Source organism: Vicugna pacos, chromosome 7 (genome assembly GCF_048564905.1).
Source record: "Vicugna pacos chromosome 7, VicPac4, whole genome shotgun sequence".
Classification (NCBI taxonomy): domain Eukaryota; kingdom Metazoa; phylum Chordata; class Mammalia; order Artiodactyla; family Camelidae; genus Vicugna; species Vicugna pacos.
Window position 1 is genome coordinate 29,837,317 of NC_132993.1, and position 12,628 is coordinate 29,849,944.

The 12,628-nt window shown below is 38.5% G+C and overlaps 1 protein-coding gene across 2 annotated transcripts; it reads right to left on the reverse strand.

Moving 5' to 3' along the window:
• Positions 1–4,705: 4,705 nt before the first annotated feature.
• On the reverse strand, positions 4,706–12,341 carry CAV2 (caveolin 2). 2 transcript variants are annotated; one of them, XM_006206167.3, is made up of 3 exons: positions 11,794–12,325; positions 11,270–11,457; positions 4,706–6,724 (listed from the first exon to the last, which is right to left on the reverse strand). In XM_006206167.3, the coding sequence occupies exons 1-3, from the start codon at positions 12,319–12,321 to the stop codon at positions 6,574–6,576; spliced, it is 867 nt and encodes a 288-aa protein (XP_006206229.2). In that variant the 5' UTR covers positions 12,322–12,325; the 3' UTR covers positions 4,706–6,573. The 2 variants fall into 2 exon arrangements, with proteins under 2 accessions (XP_006206229.2, XP_072820729.1); XM_072964628.1 differs by lacking the exon at positions 4,706–6,724 and adding an exon at positions 10,524–11,037 and having other exon boundaries at positions 11,794–12,341.
• Positions 12,342–12,628: the final 287 nt, after the last annotated feature.

Sequence of the window (12,628 nt, forward strand, 5' to 3'; positions counted from 1 at the left end):
ATAAATATAAATTATTACTGTAATTATTAATATTTTATATATCTAAGTGTCTAGCATTGAGGAGAAAGATCATCATTGTGTTTTTTATGCATATTAAGACAGTCTTTGTTAAAGGTAGTACAATTTTATGATACTTACATGGGAATAATGGCATTTGAAAAACATTTTTCTGACATTAGCTGGAGTGTTCAGGCCTAGAGCAAAGATCATACAGGGAAAGGATGTGCTCAGCAAAGTAGGGAATAGGGCTGGGGGAAGGCTCAAGGATTAGAAGGAGGAGGTACACGGAGCCTAAATACAATCTTGTGGGAAGCTCTCAACACTGAGGACTTTAAACAGACTTTATTTATGGGAGAAAGGAAAAAAAAAAGGTGCTTCTCAGAGCAGGAAAGGTGACATGGCTGAATGATGAATGAAAAAGATTTCGGTTGAAGGGAGAATAAATCATTAGAACAGTCATGCTCAAGACTAGAAATAGCAGATACTCTCTAAAAAGATTAAGAGCCTGAACTCTGGTGTCAGATTCTCTTGGCTTAAATCCTGAGTCTTATGTGATCTTGGGAAAATTCAACTTCAGGGCATCAGTTTCCTCATCTGAAAAATGAAGATGATAATAGAACCCACATCATAGGGTTATTGCACAGATTAAATAAATGCCAGCAAGTAATAAATGCTCAACAAATGGAAATGTTATTATTTGTACCAGAGATCAGAATTCTCCCACTGTTGTAATGCATGAAGAATTCTAACCAATTTCCTTCTCAGTAAAAGAAACATGTTATCCTTGCCACCTCCCTCTCTGGTAAATGGTGTGTTTATCCCTACAACTTTCCAAATGACTCCTTGTTTCACTGTCCCAGTTAGCTGAGCCAGCAGTTGTCTGGAACTGGTGTGCCATTCAGTTAGAGAGGCAGGTCCTGCCTCGTGCCCTTCTCTCCCCTTTTGTTACGGGTAGGTGCTCAATGACAAGCTACTCAGAAGTGGGGAGAGAAAAGAATGCTCCAAAGATGACCTGTTGTTCCTGTCTCTTCCTGATCCATTTGTGTCTGGGAGAAATATTTGTGCTTGGTTACGTGCTATTTCCCACTCTGAGTCATGTCTCTTCCTTCCTCTCATCATTCTCCACCCCTACCTTTTCCTATAATGGCAAAACGACTTCTCCAGCTGTTCAGCTTAGCTGAATGACCTAACACGTCCAAGAGCAGGCAGATAGGTGTCTGTCCTATTTTTGGATAATTGTTGAAGTGGTGTCCTCTGATTTCTCTGACTGCTGCATAGTCTTCTTTCTTTGCTACAGATACACTGCAACAGTCAACAGCACAGAGAGATGAGGTAGGAGAGAGACAGATGGTCACAAGTGGTAGTACAATTTTCATTTTAACTTTTCCTCTTCTAACATTGTCTTTAGGACATAGGGTTCTAGCAAGGCCCTTAAGCCCCTCCGAGGGCCCTTTTCATTCTATAAGATATAAGGAATTTTCCTTTATGGTCTTAGCTGACCTCAAATCCCTCCACCCCCATTCAATTTCCATTCCCTTTTTCACTAGGGATTTAGGCAGAGGTGTCCAAAAATGAAACTGTGAAGGGTAAAGATTGTGCCATTGGAGCCTCTGTTTTCCCTTTTCTGTCCTGACTTTCTCTTGGTGGCTTGTCTTTTAGTCAGTGTAAGATGTTTTCAAGTGGCGCTCAGCTCAAGGCTCTCGTGTTCTGGTCCCTTACATAGATTTCCGTATCCCCTTCTCTGATCATCCATTCACACTGAAGTAATGGATGCCTGCTAATAGATGCATATGTTACCCCACCCACAGATATATTTCACCTAATAATCATCAAAGTGTGAGGTTCCAGTGGCGGCAGGTCAGGTATCATCTGAAGAAAAAAGCTGAGAAGTGTGTACAAAAATGATTTAAAAATACAACAAAGTGCCTTCTTTGGCTCATTAGGTTCTTTGCGGGTAAATAGGGAGAAGAAACTGGGATGATTAGATACAGAAGCCCAAGTTATTTTTATTCCTAAAAACTATAACCTGAATATCTAGTATATCCTTATCCTCTACTCTTCCCTCCTTCAGTTCCTTCTTTTGTCCTCCCTACACACATATATCCCTTGAATGAAGGACATATACAAAATCTTGACTTATGGTAAATTGCATTAGTGGTGATAATTTTTCATTGCAGCACTACCTACTTTTTTATCTTAAAGTAATATGTAACCTTGTAAAAATTCTTAAAGCTCTTGTTTTATTAAGTAAACATTCAAAAATGACAAAGTTGCAAGCTAAAGAAACTGAGCCATTATTTATATGATTTCTCCACTATGCTATTTAGCTTGTCCTGTATTCAAATAAGATAATGTATGGGACTGTGTTTTCTAAAATGTAAAGCTCTGCAAAAACAATGTTTTAGTACTATAAATTTCAAAATGGGAAATAGGACAGTAAAAGAAATAACAACATTCTAAAATGCCAGAGAGAATGTTTCCTAACTGGTTTCTAAGTACTAGTGTTTCCTACCCCTAAAAATGTAAAAATAAATTTCAGATAAGAGAATAGAGAGTAAAGACAGGCATTACCCCAAAAGATGAAATACACTGATATACTTTACATACATTTTGGTTTTCCCAACATAGTAATTCATGAGTGAGAAAATTGTTAGAAGGAAAATCTTATTAGAGTCAGTACTTTTCAAACCCCTCCTGCAAATGAAGAAAACTATAGTGTTAACATGTGATTCCTACTCCAGCTCTGCAATCATCCTAAATTTTCTTCAATTATTTATCCATGTAGTTGTTCATTCAGAAGAATATCTATTGACCTCACTAAGTGCTTGGCACCCTTTCAGAATCCCAGAAAACAAAGATGAAGTCATCTTTTTGGTTCTCAAAGAGCTAACCTGTAGTCTTGTTGGGTTAGTTACCTGGGTTAGTTTTACCATGTGGTAAGTGGTAACAGGAGTTTGCACAAGATTTTATATGAAGACAAAGAAGAGGCACTTAAAATGCAGAAGTTTTGGAAACAGGAGGGGTTAGGCTATGAGGGAAAGAGTGATGCTGCCATGGGGGCAGGAGAGAGCTGGGCACACAGGAGCAGTGTGGGCACTTCAGTGAGAGATGCAGAGGAGTCACTGAAAATAGCAATGGGTTGATGGTGAAAGCCTTGTGAATGCTGCTGAAGAGTCTGGATTTTATTCTAAGAGCAATTAAATTTAATTGACAGTGTAAGCAGGGGAATGACATGGAAGTCTTGATGAGATCACTTTTTTTTTTTTTTTTTGAAAGGGAAGATGGATTGGAAAAGATCATACTGAAGCTAGAAGTGAGGCCAGTTAGGAGACTGTGGCAACTAGGTGGGCAAAAAATGAAGATGGCAGTGATTATGGTGGTAGACCAGTGATTTTGGTGGGAAAATCTACAAAGAAAATTAATTGTAACTAATTCAAATTATAGAGTAACATATTATTTGGGGAGAAACAGTCATAATAGACAGCATTGTTTTAAATCTAGGAATCCCTGTCATGAAGAATCAAAGCCACACATACAGTCTCATAATCAGCTGAAGAGTAAAAAGTGAAAGCATTCGTTCCTGTATTTATAGCACACCAGCCCTTTAACTGACAAAAAAGTCATGATTTTTAAAAATTCCTGGACTGAACAGCAAGAACAGTTTACATATACCTAGCCAAGTCTTCATCCTCAGAAGTCATAGAAAACATTGAGATGGGAAGCTCCTGAGAGCTCCTTTAGTCCAATCCTCTCATTAAAGATAAGAAAACTGAGACACTGAGATTAAACCATTTACAGGAGATGACACACTTCAGTAATGGCAGTGCTAAGACAGGAATCCAGATGCCTGACCTGGAGGGCAGGGCTTTTTCCACTAAAGTCCAAGCTTCCCAAGAAAGGCATCTAAATAAATTCACAGGATGCACAAAACTATTGAAGAGAGGGCCTTTTACATTCTTCAAAACTTTAAACAGCATTTTAAAAAGCAAAACACATGCTTTATTATTGGAGATTGGTCATTTTTCCAGATTAACTAACAAAAAGAAAATCTACGCCAATATCAGCAACTACTCTTCACATACTGACTTTCCAAAAATAATTTTGGACTCTGATCTGGCTTCATGGTACTGGTATCCAAGCACATGTGATTTATATTGTTTTACTTTCTTATTTAAAAAATTGAAAACAGAAATATGAGTTTATTTAGGATTAGCAAGAGACTTTATTTTATGAATAATATGAAGTATAGTGGGTTTATGAACAAGCTATTTGATACTATTCATCAAAAGATAGAAAAGTTTATTGGGAATCTCTTTAAATGCTTGGAAAACAAAATTAAATTACCAATCTAATTTTTTCACAAATAAATTCCTGAATAAGCAGTAACTCATGTATTTTAAACTATTACGAGTTTTTACTAAGGAAAAATTAGTTTGAAAAGGTTCTTTATTGATTAGTTTGATATATAATAAAAGCAATAAAAACATTTTATGACTTTTTTGGAAAGTTTATTATGGATACTGGGAAAGTCCCATCATCACCAACCTCTTCCCCCAAAATAAAAGAACCAACATATTTGCATATGAAACCTGGATCCACTTGGTACAAAATTTCAGTCTTAAATAAAGTAATTAATGTCAAATAACAATAAAACTTTTTTTGAAAATGATCAGTGTGATTCAGAAATAAGGAAATCATATTCCACTTGTTAAAAGTTAATAGGTTTTGACTTTAAAACTTGCCAACAGCTTTTTGAAAAGGTAGAAACCCATGATTTATTTAAACAGGTATTTTATTAATCAAATGCTTTTTGCCCAACCAAAATATCCAAATATTTTTTAAAACACCTTAAATCAAGTTTAACTATAAAGTCATGAGACTGATTGATCTTTTTAACTAACATAACATCTATTTAGTCAAATGAGTAGTAACGCTTTAAGTTAATGATCATGAGTGTTTTCTAAGGATGCTATAATGGCCTAAGGCAGTTTTGAAAAGTCTCTTTTGTAGCTACCTTTAAAAGGATATGAGTTTCATAACTTAATCATTGATTTGCTTTGGTCCTGAATATTATTCCAGTTCAATTATGTTTTATATTCACCAGTCTTAGAACTTTAGGAAAATAAAATTAACCTTCATTGAATGAGGAGCTGTCCACCTGTGAAGATATTCAAAGGAATATTTTCTGGGTTCTAGTAGTAATTCTGAAATTTCACCATTTACACTGTCTTAAGATGTGTAAATTGTAGTAACTACTCACATCATAGAGATATTTTGTACATGCCTATCGTTTTGGAATAGAGCTTTTTAAAACAGCAGTGACTCATAACACTGAAATAGGACTCTACAGTTAAAAAATGATAAGAGTAATTTTATACTGTGTAACAAAACTCATACTAGATAACATCTTGAAAGTTTGTAGCTGTTAGTTTTTAATTTATATATATAGCTCAGTAGCATGGACTCAACAAATTGACAACTCTTCTAAAAGTCTCTCTATGTGAATTACTGTAGTTGAAATTGTACTTAAGTGTCACACATAGCCTTTATTGTAATATGTTATTAAATAGCACCAGTATTACTTAAAGGTAAAGTGAAACATTAATAGAAATGCAGAAAACAGGTTTAATTTCTAAGTACAAGACAGAAAGCATCTCCTAAGTGAAATATCAATTAGATTTGGATTAAGATCACAGTCAGATAAACATCAGTCGTAAAACATATCAGGATTTTGCCTGGAAAAGTTAGAAAGAAAAGCCTTGTATGTCTCTCTTTTATATTCTATTACCAAAAAGATTCATATGCTTATATAATCAAGACAGTGCAATATCACCAATAAAGTTCCTTGTGGAAGATACATTTACTCTTTCTATATATTAGCTCAACAAGATAACAAATATAATAACATTGCTTTAAAGCAATCTGATTAGAGCAACATTTACAATAAGTACAAAATATACAGTAAATCGAAACATCTTGTTAAATATGTCTGTAGGTTAACAATACTCTATTTAAAAAGGAACACATTTTCATGAATCTATTTGCACATTTGTTTTACTATATTTAATAGCCCCTGTCATCACTGTATGCTTTTGTTACTGAAATTTCTGGGATCTTTGTATTATTTTATCTCTAAGTATCCTTATGACTTTATCTGCAAAGGTAATTTAAAAAGTACTACTTTCAGGGTAAAAAAAAAATAAGAAATCCCATATTTTTATGAGCAGCTGTGCACAAAACTATTGTAGTATTTGAGAGAAATGTCCCTTGATCATTATAGATTTGTCGTTATAAAATGTATACTTTGACTAAAGCAAAAACTGTCTTTTAAAATTAAGTATTGCCAACCTATTGTATAATCCTAGTTATAAAGTTAGATATGAAATCCTTGGCTTTTAATTAGAAAAGCATTATATGAAAAGATCTGCCAAAAAGCATTTCTAGATGGGTTGCCCATCTTATTAACTTTCTTAATTTGAACAGTTGGGGAATGAACAGAACAGTAGTGCTTTTATGTTAGAACAACAAAGAAGTATTACAGTATCCAAATCTCCAGACCTGGGGTCTAAGTATTCAGTCGTGGCTCAGTTGCAGGCTGACAGAAGAGAAGCTGCGTCCTACGCTTGTACACAATGGGGCAATGACAACATCTGTCACACTCTTCCATATTGTCTGCACTGAAGGCAGGACCATTAGGCAGGTCTTTACAAAAGGCATTATGATCCTGGAATGGAGGAAGAGAGAGGAGTAAGGATTATTGGTATTACCAAATAAGGCTACTGACTCTTGCAAATGCAGGGAAAGATATAACAATGACCCAATTCACCTAAATTGAGTTGAGGATTTGGAACAAATGAACAGTGACCCACATTGTGATAAGATGCACAGAAGATAAATTGCTTAAAAAATAAACAGGCATGTACATGATAAACACCAATATTCTTTCTATTAGTAGCAGGTGACCTGAAGCAGTAAAGCAAAAAATAAACAAAATGGTAAATTTATTTACCTGATCTCTGCCTCTAAGCACTAACCTGCCTTAACCTTCCTGTTTCTCTGAGGTTCCATTTCCTAGTAGCTTTTCCTCTTGTCTCATCCCACTTCCCTCCCCATTGGACTAGGCTGGGTTGGATACTCCTTTTTTGTGCTTGTAAAGTACAGAAACAAACTTCTTAATCCTCAAATTTACTGAACAATATCATAAATGGATGCTTATATTTCTGTCTCTCCTATTAGAATGTAAGCTTTTTAAGTGAGGACATCCTTGACCCTTAGTAAATACCTGAACTGAGGTGAATTACCATTCTCTTATGCTTTATGTTAATTTTTTACAGTAATTACACACACTGAAGGGGGTTGTGTGGTATAGTTAAAAGAGCCCTGCAATTACATCAGAACTCTTAGACAAGAAAAACCAGACTATTCTGTATTTATTTTTTCTGTATGCCTTAAGATAACTATATATTTTCATATACCCCAGGCTGGTTAATTTTTTCTGTAATCCTTTGAATAATTTCCTTTATTATAGTACTGCTCTTTGGGCACAAAAGTATTTGTGAACTCTCAGGCATTGCTGGAGGGCTTTAATAGAATTTTTATTATTACTTCATTGGGCACAAGGAAGTAAGGTTGATTTTCTTGGTTTGTCATTAAAATGTGACTTAAATAAAGGTCTGTTGTATTTAGCCCAAAGTGAAAAGAAGATCAGGCATTTGTCTGATTGAGGTATTTTTGGAATACTGAATTATTCAGATTGACTGTCTACACAGATTGTATTTATTTTGTGTTTTGTTCCAAGTGCTAAAGACTTCAAGCAATTTTTTAAAGAAAATTAATTACTAGGCATTTCAGAGCTAAACAGTTGAGTAGAAATCTGAATGATGGCAACATTTGACTTCTTATCCCAATTATGTTTCTTACTTGATGTGTGGCCATGGGCAAATCACTACAAATTAAAGTAAGAGCAGGAAATCTTACAGACCAGCTATCAGGATTAACAGTTACTGTGCATCCTTGACATGTCCATATGATGCTCTCATTATAATGAATAATAAACAGAACTATTTTGAAATCAGAATAGATAATGAAAACAATTATGACAAAATAATGCCAAATTGACATAATACAAGACTTAAGTTTAGGTTGGAAAGTTTTTTAACCAAAACCACTTCACTCAAAATACAATGCACTTTCCATTCTTTTTAGGCTGAGAAATTTTCTTTCCCCATAACTCCTTAGATCTCCATGTCTTAAGAGGGAATTAAGCACAGGAAAAAAGTGGATTTTTCAGTTCAGCAAAGTGCAGTTCCCCACATTTGAGGACTCAATTCATAGGATGTAGTGAACTCATTTTAATTTAATTTTCTTCAAGTTTTTGTTCTCTCCCTTTGGATCAGAGGATTCTCTGATAACAAAATTAAATTGTGTTCTCAACATCCCACATATTTTCCTTTCTGAAACGCCAGGCAATTTGGGTAACCCAAAACTTGGTTGAGGCTCAGTGTCACCAACCAAACATTTAAATAAATCTTTAATTATCATGCATGGGATAATAAAGCCATTAGAACTGAGACTTTTGTTTAGCTTTGTATTAACTATTAGTGTCATGCAGATTGCCTCGTCACAGCAATTTGTCATATTAAAAAGTCTTCTGGGAAGTGAGACTGCTACTATTGCATTTCCAACAGTTTGGGCCATCTGTTTGAATTGCATTACAGCAAAAGTAGGGATAGAGGAGCTTAAGCCACATTTCTTTGGTATAATCCACTTGTGATCAATAATCTGTGGTCACCAAATGGCAGATACCTCAGTCTCACGATGGTATGGACTCAAACCAATTCACTGGTCCCCAACGACCTGTATTTCTGGCCTAGGATTCAGTATCATCAGACTGAGTTCTGGGTATTTTGTTGTTGTTTGTTTAAAGAATCTAAAATGGTATCCATTGTGACCATGCAATGTGGTTCAAAAATCTTATTACTGCATATTTTCATAGCTGTGATCACCAACCTTTTGGTAAAACAATAAATAACCTCCAACCTCTGTCCTCACCTCCCCCTCTCCAAAAAAAAAAGGGAAAGAAAGAAAGTTTGATAAAAGTAAGAAAGAGAAGGAAAGAAAAAAGTGAAAAAAAGCAAAAAAAGTTTATTCAGATGAGTTTGCTCTTTTATAAGGCCTCTCCTTGATCTGATCTTACCGTGTCATTGGAATATAATCCATTAATGATAAATCTATTTTATCAAGGTATAAACTAATTTTTAAATATTTTTGTTTGAAGTTCTTTCCCTACTTGCAATCACAGCTGCCTGATGACAAACTTGATAGTTAAATATTAATGTTCCACATGAATGTAATTTGAAAAGCAAGCTGAAGTTAAATAATACATTTTCTGTGGCTGCAAAAGAAGTGGTATGATGATTCACTGTTAGAGGCACTACACAAAAAACATCTCCTCTTCTCAGGAGAGCCAGGTGGAGTGAAGCATCATTTGGTAAACTGTAGTTTTACTTGTACCTTTGCACCATTTAGTAAATGAAAACCTTTTTGTTGTCAGTTATTCCACAAGTGCTTTAGGAAAGCCTAGCTTTGTTGACTATAAATATGGCACTCAATATATCCAGATACCTTCATGGCCAACATTTCACGATATACTGTGTATTTCACAATATACTGTGTTTTTCACATTTTTGAAAGTGAGAAAATGGACATACAGGTTAGTTGAGTGTTTTTATTTCATTAGGAATCCAAAACTTTATGCACCGATGGGCATCTTTTTAAAAACTCTTGTGCTAATGTCAGAATATAAGCTAACTGTACATTTGGCCTTTGTGGATCTGCTCATGTATAAAGGCAAAGATTTTCATTCCTCTGGCAGTCTTTTGGCACTTTCAATACAGTTTTTAGTGATCAAATTAAATTGATGTCTATTGTTTATCCTTTGATTATTGGATGAGTTTTAATTTTTCCTTTAAAAGCCTTTGTAGACTCTTTTTTCTTTACAGATCCTTCCCAGTTCTTTCCTCCTCCACAGATTTAACTGAGTTTACCATCTCTGTACCTAGCCAGCTGCCCTGATGTGCTGTGAGTAAACTGAAGGCAGGTCTTGCATCTTTTTCATTCTGGGCCCAGTGCCCAGCACACACTAAGCACTCAATATAATTTTCTTGGTTGAACTAAATAGCTAGCTAACCAACTAAAGAAACTGATTCAGATGGTAAAGGGGAATGGAGAACGATTTCATAATTTCTAACACAGAACACAGCATGTATTAGGGTGTGGCAATTATCATATAAAGTGGTTAAAAAGACATGGAGGCATCTTGGGTTATACATTTCTCCAGGACTGTCCTAAAAGACAAGCTTGGCAGTTGTTGCCATTTGGGGGATGATCTGAATGTTCTTCCTCTCAGAGTAAAGTGAGTATTTTTTAAAACAATAACAAAACTTCCAGGTAAAATATGACATTTCCTTAAAAAAATTTTAATGCTTAAAAATGTTCTTTAAAGCTTTATGATGCATTTTGTGTGTGAATAAAATTACTCAAAACATTGTATTGATGTTCAGTAGGTTTCTATATTTATTTTCCATTCAACTAGATGCCACTCCGAATTGTGCCTCATAGGTGAAAAAATAACTTGGATGCTTTCTGATTTCATTAACCTGCTGTTTAAGTTTTCATTCATTTGTGCTGGAAGCCCCTTTGCCTTAGTTGCATACACCGCTCATCTTTTCTGGTCTTATCCTTGCCATTTGCCAGTGGCAGGATTAGAGCAGCCCCTCCATAGCATTGCTTAGCCTGGTCTGATATCCCTTCCCAATGATACTGTCAATGGCATTCTGCTCAGAGATCGCTTTTGTTTTACCTCGAGCACAGGTGGTGACTGAATTAAAGATAATGAGAAAAGTAAGAGCCCTGCCCAAAACCACAGGCACAAGTCAAAACAGGGCCGTATCAGAGAGCAGTCTGTTGCTGGAAGCAGGGCCTCCAGGTCTCCACCTCCACAGTCAGCTGGGCCTTAGCATTCGAAGGAAAATCCTGCTGGAGGACAAAGGGACATTCTTTCTTTTGTTTAAACTCCTAACCCAATCTACAATTCTTAAGAAAGCACAGTGCCTTTCAAGGCCTCCCAGTTCCTGCTACTGCATCCGGAGGTGATGCGAATTCTTCCCCCTACAAGCCAGCCTGGGAGAAGAGGAGGGCAGCGGGCAGGTGGCAAAGAACATTCCTACGTTTCAGAAAGCCTGTTCACCCTACTGTGCCCCATTCTCACCAGATGTGCAAACAGCTGAGGGTGGCAAAGAGAATTCCCGCAGCGAAGGCCAGGGGGATAGCCAGGAACACCGTCAGGAACTTGTAGATCACGTATTTGCTGATTTCAAAGAGGGCATGGCTGCAGATCCACACTTTGTCAAAGGAGTGCGTAGACACCGGCTCTGCAATCACATCATCGAATCCCACCTGCGGAGACAACACACAGGGATCCCGAACTGTCACCCAACCTGCCGCTCCAGGAACCAGGAGAGCTCTGGGTGGAAGACGTAAGCAAGAAAGACTTGGCTGAAGTGCCCCACCTTCTCTTAGGATCACAGTGGGTGCACAGGAATTTGGCCAAGAATTCCTGGCTGCGCAGGGGAACTCTGCGACGGGTAGAATCCGGGTTCTGGACCCCGCGGGTCTGACCCACCGGCAAGGTGTTGGGGTTGGGGCAGGGGTAGAAGGGGACCCCTTCCCCCAGGCCGTGGCAGGGGCTTGAGCCTTCATCAGGCCCAGGGTAGTACCCGTCCCGGACTTCACCTTGAGATGCGAGTTGAGCCGATGGGGATCTCGGTCGGTGCCCAGGTCCGCGAACTTCTCGGGGTCTCCGTAATCGATGCCACTGTGGCGGCTGTAAGAGTCGTCGTCCATGAAGAGCTGGACGTCCGCTTTCTCGGTCTCCAGCCCCATCGCGGCGTTTGGTGCGCGGTGGCTGCAGCCGGGCTGGCGCGGCGCGGCGCGGCTCCGGGCCCGCGCGGCTTCCCCTTCCCGTAGTGCCGGGTCCCGCCCCGCCTCGCCCCGTGCGGCCCGGGCGGCGGCCGCTTTCCGCTGCCGACTCCTGTTCCCGGGCCCGGCGCAACCCGAGTCCCGCCCCGCGGCCCGGCCAGGGGGCGGGGGCCGGACACAGCCGGCGAGGTGGCTCCCGCCCCGCACCTCCCGCCTCCCCTCCCTGGTCGGGTCCCAGTCGGGCCCCGGGCCGGCAGCGGGATGAGGCGTGGACGTCCCAATTAGGCAGATCTCAGCTCTGCCTAGGTGGGTGAAGTGTGTCTCGGTTATGAGGACCCTCATTCCGCCCACAGAGGGGCCGGAAGTCTTCTGGGGTCACATGCAAGACAGCCGGAACTGGATGCCTAAGAGTGAGAGGGGTGACCCAAGGATGATGGATTTACTGGAAGGAGTCAGCTTAACAGTGTGGGGTATAGAGTGAGAAGGTCTGTCATCACCGTCTGGCTCTCCCTTGTGTGCCCTGGGCCAAGGTACGGAGCCTTTCAGAACCTCAGCTGCCTCCTTATAAAATGGGAGCAATTGTACCTGCTTCACAGCGCTGTCGCGTGAGAATTAAATAGGTTAATTCAAGTAAAACTCTTCCGTGGTC